The sequence below is a fragment of the Acipenser ruthenus genome, chromosome 30 (assembly GCF_902713425.1).
Source record: "Acipenser ruthenus chromosome 30, fAciRut3.2 maternal haplotype, whole genome shotgun sequence".
NCBI lineage: Eukaryota > Metazoa > Chordata > Actinopteri > Acipenseriformes > Acipenseridae > Acipenser > Acipenser ruthenus.
Genome location: NC_081218.1, coordinates 12,143,772 through 12,171,091, shown reverse-complemented (window position 1 = coordinate 12,171,091; position 27,320 = coordinate 12,143,772). Strand labels below are relative to the sequence as shown.

At 42.7% G+C, this 27,320-nt stretch overlaps 1 protein-coding gene across 30 annotated transcripts in view; it reads right to left on the bottom strand.

The window, feature by feature from the left end:
* nfasca (neurofascin homolog (chicken) a) overlaps positions 1 to 27,320 on the bottom strand; it is a 63,150-nt gene that overhangs the window by 29,748 nt on the left and 6,082 nt on the right. For 16 of the 30 annotated variants that reach the window (XR_009309493.1, XR_009309495.1, XR_009309494.1 and 13 more), the window contains exons 2-9: positions 14,053 to 14,128; positions 8,448 to 8,594; positions 6,971 to 6,988; positions 5,879 to 5,984; positions 5,309 to 5,505; positions 4,650 to 4,772; positions 3,724 to 3,894; positions 1,467 to 1,517 (exon numbers count right to left, since the gene is read on the bottom strand). Coding sequence is in view for 27 of the 30 variants with exons in the window: in XM_059004678.1 (XP_058860661.1) it covers positions 1,467 to 1,517; positions 3,724 to 3,894; positions 4,650 to 4,772; positions 5,309 to 5,505; positions 5,879 to 5,984; positions 6,971 to 6,988; positions 8,448 to 8,541 (760 nt within the window). In the remaining 3 variants the exon portion in view is untranslated. Of the gene's footprint in view, positions 1 to 1,466; positions 1,518 to 3,723; positions 3,895 to 4,649; positions 4,773 to 5,308; positions 5,506 to 5,878; positions 5,985 to 6,970; positions 6,989 to 8,447; positions 8,595 to 14,052; positions 14,129 to 22,620; positions 22,881 to 27,320 lie in introns of those variants that run through there. The other 14 variants (XM_033996402.3, XM_033996419.3, XM_059004683.1 and 11 more) reach the window with 5 other exon arrangements.

Below are 27,320 nucleotides of genomic sequence, written 5' to 3'. Positions count from 1 at the left end.
GTAGGCTGACACATGCGCTTACAGTGCAGCAAAAATGTTGCTTCATTCTACTGTTCTGCAGTAACGTGACCCAACTTTACTCATCTAGTACACCGATAAACTGCAGTTGTTTTTTTTATATAGGGTGGCTTACAGCCCCATACATTTCTCCTTTATAACAATTGCACGCAACTTGTCTACATCTGAATCAGAGTTCATTATTAGTAGATATTAGTTTAGGGTTAGCTTCAAGGTTAGGCTGGAATAACCAGGCACGGGATGGACTGCAGTTTGAGGTATTTCATGTTTGCTCCAGCGCTTAATTAGAGCATGTGCACATGATCTGAAAATGCGCTTTTCACGGATGCCGCTCACAGATGGAGTTCACTAAAACCTGGAATGGCTCAAACTGCTACATAACAGTCCTCTTGTTTTCTAACCTGCTACAGGAGAAGCTGACGGGTCTATTAAGGGTCAATCCATAGGAATGCCGTAATTAGTAACTGAAGGTCTAAATCTAAGGAGGGGGATGCTGTGAGTGAGTCAAGCTGAATTACTGCTTTTACCACTGGATCTCTCCAATCAAAGCCAGGCTCAGGAGATTATCAATGTTTGACCCGAATCTTACAAATATTACAAGCATCCCCCCACCCATCCACACTCCAATCCACACACACACATCACTCTTATGAGGAAGAGCAACAATCTGCTGCTAAAACTCTGAAGCTGAGTTTGAACTACAGGAATTAATTTGTGATTCTCCAGTTTTCTTGCTCTAGAGGATCTCACTCACCATCGCTGGCAGAACCACCGACCAATTTTGCCTTTAAATTCCAAGTAACTTTAACTGTATTGGTAACCTCTCCAGTAGCTTTAAACTGTGTCTGGTGCCACCTTGCTGTGGATGAATTATTGCAGACAACCAGAACTGACTGACACCCCAAGCTCTCTCCCCCTTTGTAATGGTCCAGGGGTTGCGCACTTAAACTTCATCTCAGGGAAGCACAGTGCTCCACTAAATATCCCAATTGAAGGTGTGCTTTTTGGTAGTTTCAAGATCTAGCATCAAATGACTTCTTCCCATTTGATGCTACTGAGTGACATTGTTTCTTGGATTCGTTCCAATCCAATGACAGAACGACCGGGCGGATCGCACTGTTCCAAGTTCTTGTGCGTTGTTAGGCAGGTAAGGAGATTGAGCAGAGGAAAGCTGTTTAATTACATACACCACTCACATGGATGGAGTGGTGTGGTTACTTCACTCACGAGGATGGCTATCCTCATTTGAGGAATGACTAGAGTACCCCATGAGCGTTCCCACTCATCCTCTCTATACCTGGCTCTCCATGACTGGAACGGCCAAGCCCTGGATTTCCTATCTCTGTATATACTGTGGATGTGTTTAGTGGGTGCAGGGGTGAGAGCTGGGTTAGGTGGTAGCTGGGTTAGGACACTGGGTCAGGGCAGTACAGTCACTGCACACTCACCACTGTAATAGTCAGTGTGGTTCAGAGAGGACGTATCGTTATGGGGTTCCTCTGCAAAAAAACATAACATGACGTCAACATGCCAAACAAACAGGAGGGCGAAAGAAGAGCTAACGTTAACGAGACCCGACCCGCCGCCCGCTGGGAGGCAGGGGTCACAAATAGAAGAAAATAAACAGAATGACAAATTCGCAAAAGCAAACGATTAAGAAGAGGAGATAACAACACAACAGGAAATCAAACTGGAAGAATCTTGAAATAAAAGCAAGCACAGGGGCTGGATTGTACCAGGTCAGTACAATAAAAAAAAAAAGGTCTCCCTGTATTGCATTTTACTGGGGCTCATAGCAAGATTACCTCTATTAAACTAAAAAGAGATTTTACTGTTGCACAAATTGTTTACTGGTTTTGATAATTAGGAGATTTTTGAATTTTCTATACATTTTTTTCACAGGAGTAAAATTCTTTGTAAACCTGGCACTGCTCTTGGATTGGGTTCCGTTCACGGTTCAGAACGTGGTTTGGTTCTGTTAAGGATGCTCTACTTTTAACTGGCCAGCAGAGGGCAGCCCAGCTCCCTTAGCTACTCTGGGTAAGAGCTCTTTCTGTCCCTGTGTGGGTGCCTATGACTGGGCAAGCTTCCTTGACCACTGTGGTTTTCAGCTTCTGTATCAGTGGTGCTTTGGAAAGGTGGAATAAACCGTACCTTCCAGCAAAGTTTGTGAGTTGTACTTAAAAGTTTCAAAATCTAATTGAATTCTTTGCTCATTCGTAATCAGCGTCTACAGTTCTCAGATCAGAGCTCTCCCTAACAGAATGTATATATAAATCCATGTTATGTTTCATTTAAAATGGTCAATCCTATCATTTCTTTTTGTTTTTAAATACTCCTACTTATTTCAGACAGATAAACAGGAAGACAGACAGACAGATGGACACGCTCTTTCGTATGGCAACAAAGCATCTCCTAAAATATATATTTTTAAAAAAGGGTGTAAGATCAATTAGTTTTTAGAACAGAAAAAAACTGCAAACGTTCAACATAAAACAGCAGCACAACGTGAAAAAAAGAAAGCATAGAGATTAACAAAGCTTTACTGAATTGACATGATAGTTCTGGAGTTCTAGAATATATTGCCTATGGTGGGGCACCAATGATTCTTCCCCAACCTGTAATTCTGCAGAACCCCCACCAGGTGTCTCTCTCGATCCATACTCTCCCCTGCTGAAGACTCCAAAACACAACATGTTAGGAATCTCAAACCCTTGCCCTCAAATGTGTTTGATAAATAACTTGACATAGCGAACGATTACGTTAACAATATTTGCATTGCATATTTGCAATACTGCCCCCCAGTGGCGATTCAGGTCTTGGCAGGCCCTAACTGGAGAAGTCGTTGGACAGAAGGCAGATATCTCCCTAGTGGTGATTTAGGGAGATTACACACCCTTGTGGTGAAGATGAAAGGGTAATGACAATCTAGTCTCAGTGCTCCTTGTCCATCCATATAATCCACTCAGCCAAAAACAAGTAAGCCAGGACACCAGTCAGCGAGAGCTAGCCCAGTCCAGGTGACAGAAGGCTGTGTTAGGGCCACATGTGTGGAAATGAGTGACTCCCAAGGCCCTAAAGGGTTAAACGCTAAAACAGTAAACACCAATACATATCCTAAACCGCACAGCACCGTTTTCTGGAGATCTTGCATTGATTATTTTACACTTGATTTAGAATTGAAGGTCAGCTTTCTATTTTCCTTTTTCAATGAAACCGTTCCGTGATGGGGTATCCGAACTGCCATCAACACCATTCTTTTAAACAGGTGTAATCAGACCCCTGTTAAATGATCTGTTCCTCCCTGTGAATTTGAAACTCTTTCATTTGTTGTATCGGTAAATTGGAATTGTTTTAAATTTTGTATTGTTGTTTATGACTGTGTCTTTGTTCTGTTTGAATGATCATTTTTGCCTTTGATTTTATTTCCTGCCGCCTTCTCTTGCCAGGACAACCTTGACAAAGAGATATCTCAAAATAAAATAAATGTGATTTTTTCTTTAATTGTAGCTGCATGGACAATTCCTACCAGTAAACACACAAGAGTACAGGTTTATTCATGCTGCAATAAAGGGCAATCTGTTTTTCTTTCAGGTTTAGCAGGGGTCAGATTTTCTGGTCCTCTCTATAATAGAAACAAGGTGGGTTGTGCAGTCCAGGGTTGGGTGCAGGACGCGTGTTTGGCAGTGCTGGGGTGTTACTCACTGGTGATCACTTTGAGGGAGAAAGGGTTCTTCTGCTGGATAGTGTGTGTGAACTGGAAGCGGGCGTTGCAGCTGTAGTCTGTCAGCCCGTCCTTGGCCATCACATTGGAGAAGTAGAGATCCCCGTTCAGCCCCATGGAGACCCGCTTGTCCTGAACAATTGGCATCATAGCTGTGAAGGAGGGCAAGGAGGGGGTGAATCACACAGACGGTTCTGTCAGCACAATGGGGGGGTGAATCACACACACAGTACTGTCAGCGCAATGGGGGGGTGAATCACACAGACGGTACTGTCAGCGCGTAGGGTTTCTCTACTGTTTTTGAAAATGAATGTTTATACAGAAAGTAAATTCATTATATTTTACAAAAATCACTGCTATAATACATTTTAAAATGTTGTATTTGAGTGGACTGTAATGTAAGGCCATATCCCCTTGATTAAACCTTTTGGCCACTTCCTTATACCTCATAATTTAAGTTAAAACAATATGTACCCACCCCTAGGAGTTCAGAATATATGTTTGTATGGCTAAATCATGAATCTAATGCGTAATCTTTGTGATTTATATACTCCACTGCTGACTGTTAGCAGAGATCTTGTGCACTATGTTTGCTCAAAATGAGCAAAACGATTTCTGTTAATAACGTACTACCTTATTTTAAATCACAAACTACCATTAAACATGTTTGATCCTTCTGATGCCATCGGAGAGCACACGATCGACAGTGTAGTGTTATGATTAGTCCAATAAAACATGCAGAGGTTGTTTTTGAAATGTACTGTACATTAAGGGGGTGTTTTGTCAGCATTGTTCACAGCTGTGAAGAAAGAGCCAGAATATGAATCTTTGTTACGATAGCTCTATAGTATATACAGTGTGTTTCCACGAGAGCACTGCCCTGTGTTTGGGTGATGAGTGAACTCACCGCTGTTCATCCAGAAGATGAGGGGGGGAGGCAGTCCAGGGGGAGGGTTGCAGGGCAGGATGATGGGAGAGCCCTCAGTCACCTCCCGAGGCTCCAGATTCTCTTTGGGCCACAGAGGAGACTCTGAGAGACACACACAATAAGAGGTTAATCCAGCACTGATGTAACGTGCATATGGAGGACCTGAGGAGAGCTGGGGTTCTAGAACTCTTCTTCCTAAATGATTGACAGGCATTACAAAAAACCTCTTGTCTGAACATTATCTGTAATTTGAGGATATCAAAAGCTGTTGAAGGACTAGACCTACAGTTTTACAGTTTGTGATAATAATAATAATAATTAGGGGTGTGCTGATACGCATTCTCTTAATGGCCTGTTTATCGGCAGGTATTAAAAAAATCCATTCATTAATGTGTTGATTTCAAAAAACACTCGGAAGTGCGGAAGTGAACTGCCATTGATTGGTACTCAGTTGTAAAGGCGAGGGAAGGACAGCTTTTCTTGGTTTGAAACCAACACATTAATGAATGGATTTATTTAATACCTGCCGATAAATAAGCAATTATGAGAATATCAGCACACCCCTAATAAAATGAATAATACCAATAATAATAATTCCAGGAATCAATAAGGGGATAGATGGTGTGGTGGTTTCTCACTGGAGACCCGCAGCAGGATCTTGCTGGACAGCGCAGTGCCGTACTCGTTCCGGGCGAAGCACTGGTACTCCCCCTCGTACTCCTCCGGCCGCCCCCCGCTGCGGAAGCCGATCTCCAGCGTGCCGGCGCGGTGCCGCATCGAGACCCGCGGGTCCTTCGCCACATTGAAGACCTTCCCGTTCCGTGCCCACGAGAAACTGAGAGAGAGAGAGGGGGAGAGAGAGAGATCAACGCTCAGTGTAGAACTGTCGTGTGGTCAGGTTTGTATACCTTGATTGCTTAGGCAAAACTTGTCATCATGACAACATGCATTTGGTAAGGGGGGGAGTGTGAAAGAGGGATTCAAGTAAAAAAAAGAGTTTACTACTGTAAAAGCATAGCAAAGTATAATAAAGCATAAGAAAAGCATTGTAAAGCAAAGGTAAACCCTGTAAAGCCCAGAGAGGCGTGGCAAAGTATATTTAAAAATATAGCAAACCATGGTAACTTCTGGTACTGTAAATGCATACTGTAGTATAACCATGGGAAAAACTAATTTACTGTGGTGCTGGTAGAAGGGCGGGCCCTCACCTGGGTATGGGGTTCCCCTTGGCTTCACACTCGATAATGATATTGTCTCTGGGGTCCACGATGTAGTGCTTCACTGACTGCTTCGTGATGGTTGGAGGCTGTTTAACTGCAGAGGAAAACACACACCATTACACACTGTCAAATACCCAGTGTACCTGTGACAGGGCCCTGGGATCCCCAGCACTGCCACTTACCAATTCTGTGCTGTTTAAAATACACTCTCAGAGCCCCTGTTCTCTACAGTCTATTAAACTAGTTTCAATTGGCAAGCATTCCCCAGTATTTTAGGTTATCTGCAGTATACTGAGTTTGCTGGTTCTCAGATCCCCAGTATGGAATTATCTATACTATACTGTATTGAGTTTGCTGGTTCTCAGATCCCCAGTATGGAATTATCTATACTATACTGTATTGAGTTTGCTGGTTCTCAGATCCCCAGTATGGAATTATCTATACTATACTGTATTGAGTTTGCTGGTTCTCAGATCCCCAGTATAGAATTATCTATACTATACTGTGTTGAGTTTGCTGGTTCTCAGATCCCCAGTATGGAATTATCTATACTATACTGTATTGAGTTTGCTGGTTCTCAGATCCTCAGTATAGAATTATCTATGCTATACTGTATTGAGTTTGCTGGTTCTCAGATCCCCAGTATAGAATTATCTATGCTATACTGTATTGAGTTTGCTGGTTCTCAGATCCTCAGTATGGAATTATATATGCTATACTGTATTGAGTTTGCTGGTTCTCAGATCCCCAGTATAGAATTATCTATACTATACTGTATTGAGTTTGCTGGTTCTCAGATCCCCAGTATGGAATTATCTATGCTATACTGTATTGAGTTTGCTGGTTCTCAGATCCCCAGTATGGAATTATCTATACTATACTTTATTGAGTTTGCTGGTTCTCAGATCCCCAGTATAGAATTATCTATGCTATACTGTATTGAGTTTGCTGGTTCTCAGATCCCCAGTATAGAATTATCTATACTATACTGTATTAAGTTTGCTGGTTCTCAGATCCCCAGTATGGAATTATCTATACAAAATGGAAAACCCCAGAGAAACTGTGATGAGGTGGACTTACTCTCTTGTTGGATTCTTGCTGTTGGGTCCAGAGTTGTCAGATTAAAAAGAGAGACAAGGAGATGGGATTGTTAGTAATATTAGGAATGACAGGATCTGAAGCACAGCACGATTACACGTAGTATCAGTTATTTATCACATTGAATATTGTTAAAGGATGCAGAGCTGTCACAGTTGAGGCGCTATACTGTAAGTTAAAGACATGCTTCATATAATCTGCATTCTCGTTTCACTTCTGGAACCCTGGTCATGGAGGCTAGCTGGTTTTGCAATGGAAGTGGTTGTGTTGTGTGTGTCAAACACAAAACATTTCAGGACAAATCATTGTCTCAGGCTTAGAACACAGAGTCAGAAGCCTGTATACAATCTGTGAACAGTGTTCTCTTCAGTACCCACACACAGTGAAACACAGAGACAGCATGTGTGTGACAGTGTGGATTCTTGTAAGTCTAAATTGAAAACATGTTATTAATGTGCTTTTATATAATTGGTTGTAGCTGGAGTGTATTGTACATGTGAGCTCTTTTGTTTTGTTCTTAATTTTGTACAGCGCTCTGGGATGCCATGGCGTGAAGGGCGCCATATAAAAATACATTTGTATTGTATTGTATCTGCGACAAGCCAGTGGCCAACAAAAAACGCCTAAATGAACCATCTGCAGTCATTTTTTTGGCATAGGTTTAGAATGATTGGCCAAGGTTTTCAGCAACGGTATGAGAGAATTTGAATACTGAGCTTAAGATTTATATTAGCCTAACCCTAATCGAAAGAATGCTGTACAGTTTTACATTGGACCGCCCTTCTGCACCAGGTAAAGAACGTTGCCCGTCTTTCTGCACCTACGCCATTTTTTTTTCTTTACTAGTTTTTAGAACATTACTTGATAAACAGCTTGATAAACCAGGACTTGGCTTGTTTAGGGTCTGGAGGGGAAATCCATACAGTAACATGGAAAAACCATTATAGACTGTCATTGATTTACTACAGTGTAATACTTGTCTGGTTATTTCATTGTTCTGGCACGGCGCTCTCCTCTGCCCTGAATAGCTCTGCCACAGACAGCAGTGCTCCGCAGGCCTGCTCTCCAGCCTCCCTGCAGGGCCACTGCCTCACACCCGGCCTCTCATTAACAGGACTTTGGAAACCTGGTTTCTGAGGCCTGCGAGAGACAGCGAGGCTTCTGAAAGTGACAGGAGAGTCGGGCTAATGAATGCCACTGCTGTGGCCGCAAGGGCAGCTCTAGGTCATGGTAAAATTCTACTGCACACAATAAAAAAAATGTCTTATGATTTCAACCATGATCCCTAGTGGCATTGTTACAAAGGAGTGAGAAGGTACACACACACATAAGCAATTAAAGGTATCTTCATTTCCAACTCAAGATTGCCATTGTGTTAATCTGAAAGATTAGGATATGTGGATATGATCATTAACATACAGTTAAACCCTGCCAGTTCTGTTCTTGATGCAATACTTACGGTCCAGCGGTACTTCGATCCCGCCCACCCCACAGCACAGCCAGAGCAGGAGAGCCACACCCCCCAGAGAGAGCTCCCGCCCCCTCACCAACATCTTCCCCACGATTGGACGACTGGATCGACTGCTGCCGGCCACGCCCCTCAGATCTGCAAAGAAACACAAAAACAACTTATTGCATAATCTTAAAAGGCATGTCAATCTGTATGTCGAGTACAACTAAAAAATATGTATTTTATTAATAAAATATCCATGCCCTGGATATTGAAAGAGACTGGTAGATGACCAGCTACATTCTAGCTAAGGTACTTCAAATTGAGACTTGCTTGCCACTATTTCAGATTATAGATGGCCCTATGCAGCCACACACCATCCCAACAAACTGCCTCTGTGGCACACTGCCAACATGTGAGTTTACCCTTACAGTATAAAAGCTTACTGTGGTATAGCATGGTAAAAGCATTGTAAAAGCCATGGTTTACCACAGCAAAGTATGGTAGCAAAAGCATTGGAGAAGCGTGTGCAAACCTTTAGCAGGCGGTCAACACCCTGGATGCAAACTAGCAGAATGAGAGAAGCGAGGATACTGGCCTAGATTCACAGCTGCTGCAGCTGGAGGTCCCAGTGGACAGTGCTGAAGCAGCCTGTGTGCTGTGAGCGACTGCAGCAAGGAAGAGAAAACAGCACTGCTCAGCTAAACTGAGAGAGCGAGAGAGGGGGCGGACAGAAGACACACACACGCACACACACACGTGCTATAATGACCCCAGTCCCTCAGTGCCTCTACATACATGACATGCAGGTGGATCCAACAAGTGCTCTCATGATTCATACTGCCTTGTGTTCTACAAAGCCTCAGGTATAGCACAGATTCAAATGAATATTCAGATATGCAGACAGCCCCGGCAGCTGGGTAATAAACTTTACAGTTTTACAACCTGCTGGTGCTTAAAGCAGGCTCGGAGCCTGACTGCTGGCTGGACCGACTAGGGCAACGGGCTGCAGTACAGCTGGGGAGAGGAAGGGGGCGCAGATCACAGGGCAGATACCAGAAGAGAGGAACAAAAACAAACCTGACACGATCATCTCTTTCTCAAGAAGCACACACAGTTCTCTCCTGAAGCGTTTAGCAATTCACTCAAATAGTGCTGAGTATCATGTTGATAGCAAATTACAAGGTGTAGTGAAGCACGGTGAATGCATGAAAAAACACAAACAAGTAAAGCACTGAGAAGTATGCCAGAGCACATTGGTAAATGCATAGCATTATTATTAATTTCTACAAGATTGATTAAAAAGAAAAACTGTCAGAGTCTTTGTATCAGTGGTAAACACACACAGGCAATGTGACGCTATCCTGCAGGGACAAAGTTTGTTTCTGCTATAGCAGAACATAAAAATCACAAAGCCTTGTTCAACACATTTGCTAGGAGGAATAATAAGCAATAATCCGGGAGATCAGTGCTTAACATTTGCAGTATCTGAACGTTATATTATTTTCAGTGGCTGGGAGCCCTGGTTGACCAGGCAGTTTGTAACTGTAGTTTGTTCCATTGCACCCTGAGAATCTCTTCTAAGTCACTGAATGAAATCTATAAAATCATAAATGTAATAGACAAAGTTAACCCAAGATATTAATTCAAATTAAGCACAGAGAGAAGAACAGGGGGGATAAGTCTAGAACAGAAGGTAAGAAGCACTTTTTTACACAGAGTTATAAATGCATGGTATAGCCTACCAGGTGAAGTAGTAGGATCTAACACACTGGGAACATTTACAAAAAAGACTCGATTCTGTGCTTTTAAATTCGATCTCCCCAGTAAGGGAGAATGGTGTGCTAACAAGGGAAGAACCTTCTTGGGCCAAATGGCCTTTTCTCATTCTGAAACTTTTCTTCTAATTAAAGGAAAATGACTTGCACTTGGACCAGTAGTCAGTACAGATTCAACAGCAGGTTTGACTGGGTTAGTGTGTATGTGTGTTTGTGCCCATGCTCCCTCCTGTTCTCAATACAGATGGCTCCCCACTGCAGCCTACAGTCCTCCATCAATAATGCAGCGTTCAAGGCAGCATAGAGCTGACAGGCGCAATGATTCCCCTCTGCAGCAGGGCCCGGGTGCACTGGACTGAGAGAAGCCGGCCATGGGACAGGGCAAGGTGAGGGCCAAGCTGGGATGAAGTCTTTGGTGCATTATAATACATTACAAACAGAGTCCCGGAACGCATTTAAACGCAGGATCTCTCTGTCCTCGGCTATTTACTCCTGAGCCTCATTGCTACAGCACGGCCAAGCTGCTGGGGATGAGCTGGGAATCCCAGCTTCTCAGCTCTAACCACCAGACCACACTGCCTCCAGATCATACACATAGGACAGTCAAGGGCTGAACTGGGATTCCCACTAAGATCTCTCAAGCTCTCATTCTGCTGTTGATCTGCACAGTGATAATAACACTACTGTGTTGAGCCCTCTCCGTACAACTGTATTGTACATTATAGTACTTACAGATATGATAAGGCATGCAAGGTGAACAGAGGGAAAGTCACTCAGTGACACGGTTAACAATCATGGCAGTCCCCCCCACCCCCAGGCATTGACTGCCCATCTGTTGACAATCCACCCTCTCCCCCCCATGGGAAAAGAGGCACACCTCCCACACTAACCCTTCTGCTCCGGCTGTCACTCAGTGAAAGTAAAGCACGCACCACCTCTTTCAGAGGCTGTAGAGATGCAGAACAGGGACAGAACCACCACAGGACAGGAGGCAAGGAGTATGATGAATGAACACTTGAAACCTCCCAAAGTTCATTTGAAATGGAAGCTGTCACGCCACAGTGCAGGATAATACCAAGAAGAGAGATCGAAATATCAGCAGAACTGTGGATTTGTAAAACAGCACTACAGTGTTCCAAATAAAATGGAATGAACGCATCTCTACAAAACTCTGAGTGCAATGTAGAGGCCTGGGAACCTGTTGTTGACTTTGTACTGTTGTTGCTTAGATCTGAAAAGAACACTATGTCACAAAATCGAAGATTGAGAGGGCAGGGGGTTAAAAGGTTAAACAAATTCTCTCTTTTTCCATTATCAGTTCAAGATGGCTGCCTAGCTGGCTGTCCCCCTGGGAAGTTGTCTTTCTGGGTCAGTGAGGGTCACGTCAAGAAGTCTGTATCCACGCTGCAAGACGTTCAAGGGAGGGGACTGCTGGAGACACTTGAAGTCTATTCATGTTTTCCCTGCTGTTTATCTCCCACCCTTCTCCTTTCTCTTGTTTCCTCAACACATCCATCAATTCAAAAACACTCCGCAAAAATTATGAGATACAACGGCAAGCCAGCAAACATTTCAGCTAGCGCCTTCATCAGTTTTAAATGGCTCAGCTTGTTTTCTCTATGAAACCTGTATACAAAGGTGTGAAATGTAAAATGTAAAAGCAAAGGGTTTACACCAGAATAAAGTCACGTGGATGAATGTTTCTTCATACGTGTAATGAAGGCATTAGCTGCAAAATGTGCATGCGTGCCTTGTGTATTATTAAAGCTGTAACACGTAATGGATGAATGTGCAAAACCAGCGAAAGCATATTAAAGCACAGGCAAGCATGACAAAGCACTGGTAATTATGTATAAGCATCAAATCACCAGGCTAAACTTGTATCTTTTATTCGGGAACGAGTGCGTTAAGGATCTGCCACCGATCTGAGTCACGGGTGCTGTTAAGGATTTTGACGTTCCTGATATCCACCCTCGCCCCCTGCAGGGCTGGTAGGAGCCGTCCTGGTGTGACTTTGCCAGGAGCGCACTGCCAGTCCCAGCTGTCACTCCGGAGATGTGCCAAGGACCGGCCCGGCACAGCAGAGAGGCCGGTGGCACTGAGAGAGCCCCAGCCTGGGCTGGAGCACAGGGAACTGAGCTGCCCTATACGAGGTGAGTCTCTGTGGAGGTGGGGTCATTGTATTAAAAATACTGGTCTTAAGACAGCTAGACACAAACACAATCACAGTGATAACTCACACCCTGTAAAATATTTACTAAATTCAATTTGCGAGGGCAATTTCTACAAACTAAACACACTATCAGCAAATACTACGCAGCATACATACCCCCGCCATGAATCTTACACATTCAGGGTGTCAGTACTATCATGAGAAAGTACCCAGTATGTAAAGAATGGAATAATGAAAGGTCTGCTGTAGACTCAATTGGATTGGTCAATACCTACTGGCACATCCACTACACATTATCTCTGCTGGGGGGATTAAAATTACACACTGCTACCATTCAAATACATACAATGGGTACCCTTCAAAAAACTAATTCATAATACATTAATGTTAATGCATTTCTTTTTACTATGTTATGAACCATGCTGCTGTATCTGTACTAGTGTGTTGCTGCACCAGGGCACCTGTTCAATATTCTCCCAGAACCACTGCAGTTAATACTCTGGGCTGATAAAGTGCCTGCTAGGCTTTCTTCTTCAAGATAATGCACTGGGTTACAATGGGATCTCAGGGACACAAATCCATCCACTCTGGAGTGGGGGAGTATTCTTGCTTTAAGATATTAGAATCTGAGTGGTGAAGGGATGCTCTAGTCCACATTGATAAAGCTATGATATCCTGCATTAGGATTAGCAGACTAACTCTCTAGAAGTACACAAAGCCAGGCTGACACAACCGTAATTTGGTATAAAGCAAAAAGCTGCTGGAAGCAAGCAAACTCTCCTTTAACTATGCAATAATACCCCTGTAGCAGATTTCAGAAACATCTGTCTGCATGACTTAGTTTCCTCTAAGTTTTGCCTCGGTACAACTTGTTGTGTTGTCACTCTGGGCTGGCGATGTCCGTCACTCATCGTTCATTTCTTAACTCAGACTGTGCAGCTGTCAGTCAGTGGTCTCCGTAGCGACAGCTCCATAGCACCCAGACCCCTCAGCGCCACGCTCCTGTTCTATAAATACGTCTGTGAGCATCACACAGCATTAGTCACCCCCGTCAGCCCTCAGCTCTCAGACACCAGACATTACCCACCACAGCGGCTGACAGAGGCACAGTCCCCAACAAAACAGGCTTGTTACGGGGGGAGCTATCCTAAACACCCCCCCTGTGTGCTCCATTATACTGGTAAACTATGCACCGTGCCTATAGCGAGAGCCTATACCCTGCTCACAGACAAGCCATAGACAGTGCCTAAACCAAAAGCAACAATTAGCATTGGGTTCAATTTAAATTACCTTTATATTATTGTCTTCTATAATAACTTGAGCTCATGAAAGGCATATACAGGGATAGTACAGGCTGTGGTAATGTGCATTTTTCCAAATTGCCCTGCAAGCATGCCTCAAGCCTGCCCTGGACTGGCGGGATCAGCTTTCTCTTAGAGGGAGGGAGCAGTTCAGTTTCCATGCCTCAAGCCTGCCCTGGACTGGTATGAACACCCTTTCTCACAGGGGGTGAGGGAACATTTCAGTCTCCATGCCTCAAGCTTACCCTGGACTGGAGGGAGCACCCTTTCTCCATGCTTCAGGCATTGCAATTTGCATTGTGATAACAGAAAGCTGTAAATTTTCTCACCCTAACAAAATATAAAAAAAAAAAAATCCTTACCAAAAATTCAGGGTGATGTGCAGATAAAGTCCTGATATCCTGATAAGGTTTGAACAATTTCCTTTGTTAATGTCACCTGGAATAAACAGAAATGCATACTTAATTGAAAAAAAATAACTACAGTTTATGATAGAACACTTTAATACATGCAGCAGATGATCGGTTTATTGGAGCTGGGGGAGAGAGCCCAACAGGTGTATTGTGTTTAGTGCCCAGCAGGGGGAGTATCTGTGGTTTGGATTATTATTACATACCCATGAAAAGACACAACGGTTTGTTATACATACAAAGACATTCCTATTTGATATGATACAAAGTAAAGGAAACAAATTGAAGCATTCAGGTCCATTTTCATTCAGCATCCACAGTGTGTAATGGTGCCTGAGGATCTCAGATACTTGTCCACAAGTCATGAAATGACTGCTCGGAGACAGATTTCTGAATAACGTTCACTCCAGTACCAAACCACAACAAGAGCTGTTGTGGGCTACGTTGCTTATTTTCCAATGCCTTTGGCTGTGGTTTTGAGCTCTGTGTTGCTTTGTTCTACAATGCGACTATAAAACACAGCATTGTGTAATGCTCAGTGGTTGGCAATACCACATAATAGGAGACTGTCTCTTTGGAACTAAAACCAACAGTTTACTGTCCTCCTCGAGGAGCTGCGACCTCAGCTCTCAATGCACAACGATCTTTGTGCTCCAAAAGTTGAATGTTATTGTGAAATAATTGTTTTCTTAATAAACATCTGTTTGCTCGTTACTTTAAACGGACATTTAATTACTGGAGAATGACCAACAACACATCAACATAAGCTGACAATGCCAACTTTCCCTAAGAACACGGAATGCATGAAAATACAGGGATTAAGAGTATGTTCTGCATTGTTGCTTAAAAGCTCTGGCCTTTCCCTTTGTGTCATGTATTATTGCTGGAAGGATACCAACAGGCAGCTCTCAAATCCACTACAGCCCCCCCTGCTGAGAGCACAGTGCCATTACCACCAAAAGAAAACCTGGTACCCCTACAATCACGACAGTTCAGTCTAAAATGATAACTCAGTTCTTCCACGTCACTAAGTGATATAACCACAGTCACCTTGTCCTCTGTAGAAACCACCAGACCGCGGTGCTGCCTTTGATTTATTAGCAATGATGAGCTCATGTTTTTGGTTTCTGCGCTGGCATGCCCCCCCTCGGCGTGCTCGCTGACATTTCTCCCCGCTTTTCACAGGCCCCTCATTGTTCAAACTGTTGCCACACAATGACCCTGCCAGCCAAAGCACAGGGCTCCTCTTCAAACGAGAGTCTGCATCACTTTAGCCCCAAAGAGAACACTGAAATAAAACCCTTCAGAGTGTGCAAACAAAATCAAAACCAGCTGCCTTTGACAACTCAAACAACAGACAAACAGCGTTGCCGTCAGTGCTGGGAAACTGTCTGAACCTCTCTGTGTTACTCTGCTACGCACTGGCTTTGACACCCTCCGCTTGAACGCTGCTCTTGAGACTGCTTCTCCCGATCAGTAATCTTTGATACAGAATACATGGTGGGGATTCATTTACACAGAAGGGTGAACTACCTGTAGGGGGTTCTGTTTTTTTTGTCCAACCCTTGACCTTGTTGGTCAGAAAGTGCACGACTCTCTACCCCTGGAAGAGAGTCGCAGCCTGCTACTGTCCTCAACCTCTCCTGCTCCAATCAGAGTGACATGGCAGTTTGACATCACAATGGCATTCAGCCGGACGCCTGTGTTTACGCGTTTGAGCAGCTCAGCCTCTTGCGAACAGGACGTACCCAACGAAACAGTCCGGCATTGTCTTACAATGAGGGGTGACACACGAGGCTGAAAACAATAGCATCATTCAACCACGTTCATTGATATAAGGACAAGAATAGTTGCTTAAAGTCACTGCAAACACCAGAGGTCATCCGCTGCCTTTTTCACTGACCCTGTCCCCACGTATGCCAGGTGCACTTGATCATTCTTATATTGAGCCGGTCGTCAGCATTTCCTCTGTGACGAACTCCGTTCTGAGAATAAGCATTCTTGTCAGTTTCTCAGTGCGGCAGCCTGTGACTGCCCTGCTTGTCAGCAGTTTCAAGATAACAATTCTATCCAGATCCAGATATATTTTCACTGATATGTACTATATTCCCCTTAAAAACGTTTTTTAAAAGGTCTAATGTTATTTTGAATAGCACACAGTGCCACCAATGGCTAAACATTGTAACTGCTGTTAGTGATTAAACAGTAATGGATCCAAATATGGCCACTGATAAAGAATTAGCTAAGGGACAATGTTGTGAAAATCAAAATTCAACAGTACAAGTTTATAACTTTACCCGTCTGTTAAACTTTAATGATGTAATGAGGGCTTTCTTTAGATCTGCTGCTGTTTAGATCAGTAACACAGACCCCAGTGTCTCCGGGTGGCCAGATACTGTAACTGCAGCAAATCTGCATTTCCCACACCGAAATCGCTGCACAGTTCTAGAGAAAGCTCATGCCTTATCAAACAGCGCGAGAGAAAGAAAGGTGTGTTTCAGATGTTGTTTTCTCGGAAATGAGATGTAAATGTCAACAGATCTGTCTTGACTACAAAATGAATAGCCTTCAATTCCCACTGAAGCTATCTTGAGAAAGTGGCACTTAACACACAGAAATACTAACTAGAAAAGAAGCAGTGATCCAACAGGGTCAGGCATCAGTATCTTCTGTCACTTTGAAGTCAACAGCACTGGCACAGCGCCTAATTATCTGTGAAAAAACACTGTTACTTCAGCTGCACCCGCCAACAGCACCACTCCATTGACTTGCCGGGACTGTAGAGACCGCACTGTCAACCAATAGACTGCAGGAAGCACCCAGGCAATCACTTAATTGGCTTGTGAATCAGCCAATTAAAAGAGGACATACTCTATGTTTGATTTATGGGGTTAAAATATTTTAGCTGGCATTAGATTCGGTACTGTTTTTGATCCTTCCCCAATCAACGTGTTATCAAAGTTTTTGGGGATTTTTTTTTTTTTTTTACATTTTTATGAGTAAAACTTCCTTAAAGATTTATTGGTGAGCAGTCAAAGTAAAACTGACTTTTAAAATTTTACATTTTTTTTTTACATGTACCGCATATCATGAACATAAAAAAGCATTTTCCCCATTCAATATAAAATATTACCGAATGCAAGGCGCATCCAGAATGAACATAAGGTACACTAATAATGCATAAACTCACAAAGCTGTCAGCTAGTCAAACGTAATAGGATTCTTATAACCTAACCACACTACCCTAATAATGCGCAATAAACACACGCTGAAGCCACACGACTGCCTTTCACTTCATTTATGATTGTGCATAATATGGTTAGTGTGAATAGGGTATTACTCAACCTCCCTGTTATTGGTCACTATCACGCTTACCTAACATCTGACATCTATCAATTACCTGTCTAATGCATGGGTACAATGATGGATAATGGACTCAGAGATAAACACCAGAATGGATCGAGGGATGAGTGGCTGGGACACATTAACAACAGCGTTGCAATATGCATTATTCCAGCTATGAATTGAGGGGGGCTGTAATCTGCCCCCCCTCCCACTGTCTCCACACAGATGACCTCAACTCTGGGTCTTTGCTTTTCTTAAGTTTTCTGGACATCAGCTGGAGGTTCACTAAAAGCTTATTCCAGCTCCCTTCTAGAGTACCTCCCTCCCATCACCCCACTAAAACACTGAAGTTTCCTGTTCACTGTCTATATTGGGCTTTCAGGAATGACCTTTAACTTTGAACTTACAAAAAATACACAGAAGCACGGTTATATATATATAATGCAGTGTTTGGAATAGTAGTTTATTTTTATTGGAATGTATTTTGAAAGGACTATGTTCATCAGACATGTGCTTCAATGTACAACTATGAAAGTGACTGCATGGCAGCTTCATGTAGGAGTTTAGTTTTAGGAGCTGCCTGATAGTGTGTATAATGAATTGGACACGGTCTCAATGAAACTAATTTGGTTATTTTCGGTTTTATTTCCAATTGCTCTAGTGTATGTGTATTATTGTAATTGGGCCTTTTGTGCAACACCTTGATCTGTGTCTCCCATTTAAAAATGTTTAGTTATAAAAGGTGCAAATGGGAAATTCTCTCTTAGAACAGAATCCTGATAATGGAGAGGGGGAAGGAGGATTTATGGACAGAATCCCTAGGAACCGAGACCCCAGGGTCCTGAGAAGGTGAGATCTGAGGGAGGGGTAGAGTGCTGGGAGTTGACAGGAGCAATCAATCGCTGTTGCAGAATGACCTACTTTAAGAAAGAGGTTGAAAGACAGGATGCAGGAGATGCTGATGCAGAGAAGAGGCACAAGGGTCTCTTAATGCATCTTGTTTTCATTAATGGAATGCTCTGAAAATACCTGCTTAATTGTGGTGTAGTTAAAGTAATATGGAATTGAATTGAGTAATTGAGTGTGTGTGTGAAAAGGATAGCGTGAGAATCCTTAATTATTGGGGGAGGGGTGGGGCTTACAGGAATGTTTTACATATAATGTTTCAATTGGTCTGCCTGATACTACAGTCTTTAATAATTTAATTTAATTCTGAACATTTACAGCCATTGTATACTTACGTATTCTATAACAGAATTATCCTAAAATATTCATGACCTCGGCACCCCCCCACTTCTGAGAAGCTGCCTGCAGTCCTGACCCCCTCTTCACCCCCCCACACTCTGGCCTCCTTTTTCTCACTCAAACTTCGGGCATCATGACAAGTGGTTAAAAGTCTTGCTTTCGGCGGCTCCAGTCTCCTACACTGCTGCCAACACGCATTCACAGATCAGACGCAAGAATCGCAGCGCAAGACCTTGACAGGTCCTCGCCTCTGTCATGCTGCAATGACTCAGTAAAACTGGACTTAACCCTTCCAGCTCCACCCAGGACTGCAGCACAGGATTAAACAGAACCATTCATTAATCTGCCACATGCGTTCATTACACACAGCACCACTGCATTGTGTAAGATTCCTGGTGTTGAAACAGGCCCCGGATTTGCTTGTCTTACAGGACTCAAATTTAAGTGCTTGTTGTCAAGTTTCCAAAAGCATCAATGTCGGGCTTAGCCCTAAGCTGCAAATCAGTGTTGTAACTATAGGGGGAACAATTTGAAAAATTAAATTTTAAACAAAAGTCTATATCATCTATCAATAAAGCATCAATCAACAAGCACAAAAACCCACCACTGGATGCAAACAACAAACACTGCAATGAACATTGCTTCATGAACACAAGATACAACCCTGATTAACAATGGACCCATTTACCATTCAGACATAATACAAGATACACACACACACTCAGCTATTGACCTCTCTCCTTCAACACCACTCTGATCTGCTTGCCAGTTGCCTTGCCAACCCCAGTTGGGGTATTAAAAGTCCCAGAGGGAATGTGTTTGTATACGCTGGCGGGGGGGGGCACGTGTAGATCCCCATTATTCACGCAGGCAGAAGGATGCAATCAGGAGAGGCAGGCAATGGGCTTTTAACCAGCTAGATACAGCTGCATATCATACAGCTGAGGAGATAAAACATTATTGTTCAGCCTACAAGACAAGACCCTAGGGAGATACAGAAATACCTGTCTCGGGGGAATCAGACAAAATTAAACAGAGATAAGAGAATGGGGAAGGGAGCGGCTAAATGTGACTTCGTTTAAATCAATGCCGAAGAGTTTTTTGAAACGGAAGCGTTTTTATTACCAGGTGATACTCTGGGTGACAGTCAAGTTCTTTTTTTGTCTTAATTAAAAAAAAAAAAAATGCTTTAATCATTTTCCTTCTTATCGTCATTATTATTATTAGAATAAAAAATATAACGTTCTTTAAAAAAAAATATTGCCATATAATGTTTATTATAAAGTCCAGATAGGAGGATGTGGCAAGCTCAGCGCTGTGTACTGCAAATTAAAAATAAGCAGTCGGTTACAAATGCAGACGATGGTGATTTGTCGAAGGCTAGTTAACCCCTTTGTCACGCAGAGTCTCCAGTAGATACAGGAACTGCTGCTGATCCTCATTTGTCTGGCTCAGTCCACCTGCCTGTGGTTTCCATGGTGATTAACAACATTCCGTGGCTCCCATCAGCTCTTGGCAAGCTGCCCCCCCCTAGGCGGTAGCCAGCTTTACCAAGACAAAGGGATGCAAGCCATAATTGGTGCAGAGCCACAAACAGGAGGTGGAGATTAACAGTAACACATTCCCTCTGGGCTTTGAGAGAAGGGGATGGCTATGCTGTGACAAATGGGTTAATCAGACCCTTATAAAATGTACCTTACAGTTACCGGGATGGAAATAAAACTCCCATTGCTTAGCAGTTTCAGCCACTTCACGTTTTACCTTTAGTTTAATTGATAGGTATGAATTAACACATGAAGTAACAATCGATTAATAGACTCGGAGAAGGGTTCTTGAACTAGCTGGGTTTGAACCCGGAATGATGGAAGTTTCTCTTTCCAGAATTGCTGTCTCACCTGGATCACGGCTGGATATTGAAAGCAACAGTCTAAGCCACAAAATCCATCTTGTCAGTGAAATCTATAACTGCACAACGAGGCAGTACTAGTGAAAGACATTCATTTATCAACATGGGGGTACAAGTGTTTTATGCTTGACTGAGAAATGATGTGTCAGCCTCTTCATGACTGAATGCTGAAGGCAGATGTATAAGCTACAAAATGTGGTTTCAAACTGATAAATCACATATTTAATTGTGCAAGTCAGTAACGAACTTCAGCTCTGAATCAGAAAACATGAACTAACCAAAGGGTGGTGTGTTCGAATCCGGTTTTCTTCAGGTGATTCCAAAATGTGCACTAAAATGATCCTGAGGAAAACTTGTCTGAATGTCTCCATAAAGAGGCACATTAGATACACAATTACCAGGACTGTGTAATAATTCCCTGTAACACTGCTTAATGCCTCCAAAAACAGGCACTGTTTTTCCACTACACACACACATTAAATCTCCCATCTCCTCTTAACCAGCTCCGTGCAAAGGAAGTCGAGCCACATCAGAACCACTGTCTAGCCTTCGGGCTTGTCATATCAGTGAAGATTCATCTCTACAGAGAGAGAAAGCTATCTCCTTACTGAGTCTTACTAAAAATACATGCAGCCTCAGCTTTGCACTCTGCAGAAGTACAGGCGTACACTGTGTGCAAATGACAGCAAGAACACAAACAGAAGATAACACGTAGCACTGGCCCAGTCCATCACCTGGATATCAGATTATAACCCTAAAACACTGGGACCAGGACATCACATTTTTTACCTGTGTTAAGGTGCTTAAACCTGAGTTCAGGAGCTGATCTTGAGTTAAATTGCCGGCCATTGATTGATGTAACCTCGGCTAGCTCTGCCTAAGTGTAAGTAAGTGTCAGGACCACGTGAACCCCTGGCTATGTTACATATGTCTATGATAGACATCTAGAACCAAAGAGCAGCTCCTGATCTCCTTGTCAAAGCACTGTAACTCAGACTAATCACTGCAATAAAAACATTAGAAATCATTGCAAACATAAAACAAAAATGATCCCTTAGAGATAAAAAGAAAATGTAATTTGAAGCTACATAGAAAATTATAATGAAATAAATTCAAATGGCCCAAGGCTGGAGGCACTTGAAGCTGGGCAACCCCAAAGAGTTATTGTCATTTTGTCTGGACAGACTGGAGGACAGATTTCGGGAGATCAACTGCCTTTCCAGTGTTATTAATGGATACTGGAGAATAAGACATTAAATGCAATCCTCTTCAAGGATTAACAGACAGACGTTGGTGATCGAACAATACATTGATGACAATGGACAACAACACACTGCACCAATCAACAGTGCTGGTTACTAGACTCAACTAACCAACATTTACAATTAGTGAGCACTTTACTGTTGAGATAACCTTTAAGATCTGTCATGTGACCGTCTCTTAGCACCATAAGAAAAAAGATGTCCCAGTAGAATACTGGTGTTTCAACAAAGAACAACTGACAAAAAAGACAACCATTCCTTTCCAAACAAAAACATGGCACAGACAGTATAGAAATGTGATCTTTTTAACAACAAAAACTGTACGTAATATTTCATTTCTGATTATTAATAATAATAATAATAATAATAATAATAATAATAATAATAATAATAATAATAATAATAAATTGACGAATAATAATATCCACATACTTTAAAAGTAAATACCAGACCTTTTTATTTTAAATGTCTAACAAACATCAATCATGTTTAATGTTAGCATTTCAAAACACCTCAATAGATGCATCAATAACAGTGGCGGTTTTTGATATCTGATCTCTCCGTCTGCCACACGATACAAAATGATGTGTTACAAAGGGACTTGCACATGTAAACAGACACGCTGTCTCACACACAAGGAAACAAACACTCCCCATATGAACCACATCTCATATGAACCACATCTCTCGCCAACAACAAACTTTGTATTAATATTAACACAAGCCATTCCATACGAGTGAAGAAAAAAAAATTGAAATATACCGCTTGTTCGTTTTAGGTTAAAAACATTTCTCCCCAGGGTTGAACCATCTTCAGCTGGAGAAATCCTTCCAAATGTACTGAAATGTTAGTAATAATTGTCCTTAATAATTCTTCAGATGACTCAGAATCCAGGTATTGGGCTGGACCCTGATTATTCGAATCCAGAAGATGCGGTCTGTCAGTGGGACTCTATATCTTGTTTTATCTATCACCTCTGTGACTCTCTGTTACATTACACACATACACCAACACTGTCTCTCTCTCTCTCTGGCTCTCTGTCCCTCTGTCCCTCCCCACCACCTCATGAATAATGAATGAGCTCCAGCCTTCCGCACACAAAGGCAGAGCATGCAGACACTGGCCCCTCCCCAGTTCCATGAAGGAAGCAAGATGCCTGGAGGATCACACTGCTTCTCTTAGTCCTTCAATAGCACAGGGCATGTCACAGCACCTGGCTTGACCCCTTCACCTCCAACCATTTTCTTGCGGTTGGTGTCTATCCAGAACAAAGCTGCCACAATAAAAATCAATTGCATATCATCAATCTGACGAGCCTGGTGCGTCTACCATCCGTACTTTCTGTATAAGCTGTCATGACTAATGACAATTATGCATTAGGGACTATTTCAAAGGGGGAAGTGTATTGCATTATTGAAACCGTGATTCCTGATGCACAGGGAAGGGCAGACTGGAAGTGTGAGAAATAGTGGAGATGATTCTTAAAATGACGGTTTAAATGGGGGTGATTTGCACTTCCTGTCTCAGAAAGGAGTGAAGTGGTCAAATCCTGACTGGCATGAGTCTAAAATGATAGACTGTCTGCCTCTCAGGCCTTCAGTTTTTACCACAAGCCTACACTGTCTCCCAAGTCCCTCACCTCTGACCACATGGCCACACTGCCTTCCTCCCATTCCCTCACTCCTGTTGATTAACAAACTGACCATCCACTATTTATTTAGCGTGTTTCAAATTTTTGATGCCTCTGACATCCAGAATGTGGGTTTTTTCGCTGGCAACAACTCAACCCTACAACTCAGCATGAATGAAATGCTTGTTTTCTTTTTTTCTTTAATACAGGCCTGCAGTGAGAAAAACAACGCCCCCTATGCCACTGGTACAGGCCAACGAGTTACTGTTATTTCTTTGTGGCAAACGCAGTGAGGGGTTAAACCATTAGCCATTTTGGAGGGGGGTAACATTACTACCCCAAAAGTCAGGGGAATATAATTACACTGTTGGCTTTAACCCTAAAGCCCCTGCATTGTTTTTGTTTTTTTATGAATAACTTAACTATTCGCTTCCCTGAGCCGTATGCTGCTCATATTCAGAATCAGAACATCATCATAGTGCGGTCAAGAGTTCCTCTAAATATGTGCATCATACAATAGGTACACCAAACCTGGCCCGAATTCAAGACAGGGATGTTAACATCGATGAAACAAGTCGTTTTTGACCTCTCCCCCATAGGGTAAAATGACCAAGTCGCAGCATTTAAAAATCTTCACACCGGTTGAATTCATGAGAAGGGAACTAAATTACATGAAGTGAGTTGTTTCGGTTATAGTTCAAACATTCACACAGGAAACAAAGAAAACAACTTCCTGTTGACTTTTAAATGCAGCCTCCTGGCTTCTTCGCTCCGGTAGTACAGCAGCCACAACATGTGGGTAGCTACTGGCAAGCACTCATTTAAGATATTTTATTTGCAAACTGAAAGTTTTACATAGATTAATACTCTTTCAAATCCCATCGCACTGTGCTGTCTTGGAAGCAGCTGATACCAGAGGTACAGTAAAGGGGCTAAGCAGAGTGTTTTCCCGTAAGTGCCTCTCTTTTATGATAAACGCACATACCACAGAGAGACAGAGTGTGTGGGAAACAAATGCAGTCCCGATCCTCGAAGCATTGCACTGGCAGACGTGGGTTTAAAGGAATTCATGTTCCATGGAGAAAACTATTAAGACTTGCAGTATTACAAAATACATAATCAAACAGACTCACACAACAAAAAACAAGAGCAGGTCCAGACCATCCCTCCACAGCTCGCTAACTCTGAAGTGTTTTACGATGTGCTAGGCGCAGCTACATTGAATTGTGCATGACGTTTAAATTTACAGTAATAAACCATTGAAAAACACAGAATCTCAAAAGCTGAAAGAAAGCACTCTAAAATGGTACCAAAAGAAGATTAGACCATGACAGTGTGTTCTCAGACACTTGAATTGTTTTCTGGTCCTTGACTTTGTGACCGAGGACAGGGGGGAAGGAATATAGGAGATTGGGATGATCAGAACTTTAAAATCCACAGCAGTCGCTGGGGTCCATTTTTACCAGTAGCAGATCAAATCAAATTAGGTTAATTATTATTGTAATCATTTTGAGGGAATTACTTTCACTGTGCACTAACAATAACTGAGGAATGCCAGCCATCACAATGCAAGCGAAAAAGAAAAAAAAAAGTAAGGATCAAAATGAACAGTTCCTCCAACCCAACGCATCTCTTGAAATCTCAATAGTTTTTGTTTTTTTTTACAAGGTACTGCGCAGTGAGTCTGTACCACCCTCCAGATAACACCACGCCAGCATGCCAGCAGCCCCTGACAGAGGTGCTTTATTTCAGCTAAGGATAGGCGCACGTGCAGCCAGTGGCTGTCATGCTGCAGCTGGGGGGAAAGGGCCTGTGGGTGGCTCTTCAACACAGACTTGCTTTTCATAGCAGAGGACAGAGAAGACTCCTTTACCCAGTGCTGAGGGCTGGCGTGTAGGCATCACTAAGGGTAAGAAATTCCACTCAAGCACAAGAACCCTTCATACAATGGGCCATTGTTATACGGCAGTGCTTCAGGTGCACAGCTGCCAGAGAGTGCTTACAAATTTAAACAGGAGCCTTCCCACAGCAGTCTATCAACAAACCATGTAAAGCAGAGACTAGCACAGGCAGCAGAAGGTGCCAGACGTTCTATATAGACAGTCGAGCTGTAAGTATGAAGTATATACTATTACATGTTTGTTTGTGGGGGTGGAGAGGTTGAATGAGTACTGTCGCGGTTACATCTGATTCAAAAGAAAAGCAGCCTTGGACCACTGATAAAAATGACACAATAGCTTGTTGACTTGCTTTACAGACACCTCCACTCACACACGCACACATTGTTCACAATGTCCCGATTGTACGCCACTAACAAACAGAGTTAAATCAAGTGAAAGAGATTGGAATGTGCCGATTGGGACCAGCTGTAGGTTGACTAGCAGGATTAGACAGTGAATGGAGGGGCGGAGGGGCTGCTGTAGGGATCCGCTCTGTGCCTCTGCAGTCCTGTGGTGATGACACGGTCACTGCAGCAGATGTGTGCCAACCTGCTATAGGAGATTGGACAGTGAATAGGAGCAGACCAGCCAAAAGAGCCTTTACATTTACCAAGGGCTGCTGACAGCATTAACCCTTTAACTGCTTCGCCCCGCCCGGCACCCCCCCCCCGCTAACACCTGCTTGCTTTGTATATTTCAAAGAAATTATCATTGATTGCGATATTGCAGTATATTCTGCTTTCTAGTCTGTGACCTGATCTGTGAATGATTCATTCATCTAATACTAACTCAGCAAATGCTTTTGGTTTATGCGCCAATTTACGGCATTCTTGGAGCACCATTGAAAGAAAAACACAGAAGAACCACGCAGGAGCATGCCTTTTTGACTCTGAAGAAAGCTGCATTTTACGAGAGAGAAAGTTTGCATCCCTCCAGCTTAATGTCACATTAGCATGATTGTGGTACCCTGCATCTTTCACATTATACAGTAGTTTCATACTGTATACTACAATAAATGCTAAAAAAAATAGCATAGTTTAGAAATACTGAAAGAAACATTATAAATTCAATGACCAACATTTGAATGCCATATCACACTGACGGCACTGAAAAAGATTTTCAGTGGAAACGTTTGTCACTGATTTGATAGTATAGTTTAGCATTTTGAATATGGGTTAAGATCCCTCAATAATCTGCAGTCACATGTATCGGCACTTTCACTGCCGTTGGTATAATATTAACCCTTTACTGCCCTGGGTATCTTTCCATACCTATTTAATGCCTATTTTTTCAGTGTCAAAGATATTGGACAATGGGCAACAAGCCTCAAGCTTGCCTGCCAATGACTGCTGTTTCAGGGAATCCGCCCAGCAGGGTTGGGGTTAACAGCGCCTGGGAGAGAGGACAGGCTCCTGGCAACAGGGGATCTGGGCATGGACCCTAATCACACTATCAGAACTTCTGTTTTGCTCTTCACAAACAGACTGCCCAAATACTCGCTCTGAATATTTAACTCTGCAGCTGGTGGTACATTTGATTACAAGTTGTTCTTCCAGTTTTTATTACAGTAACACGCGCGTGGCTGAAAGACATTCACTAAAGTACATGCTTGCCTGTTTTTTCTTTTGAGTGTAGTAACGTACATGTGTAAAAACTAGACAGCAGTCTAAAGCTGTTTTATCAAGATCCAGAAGTATAGAAATGTGTTTTCAAAAAAGAAGTCGTTTATAAGTTCATCAGCAACTCTTCAGTGGTTCCGAAAAGCGAATAGCAAACCCATGTTAGCATTAAAAAGAATATTTCAATAACAGGGTCTACTAATATACAGCTGGAGATCTCCTCCCTTAAGTATGCAGCACTCCTCAACACAACCTGGATAGGTGCAGGCAGCC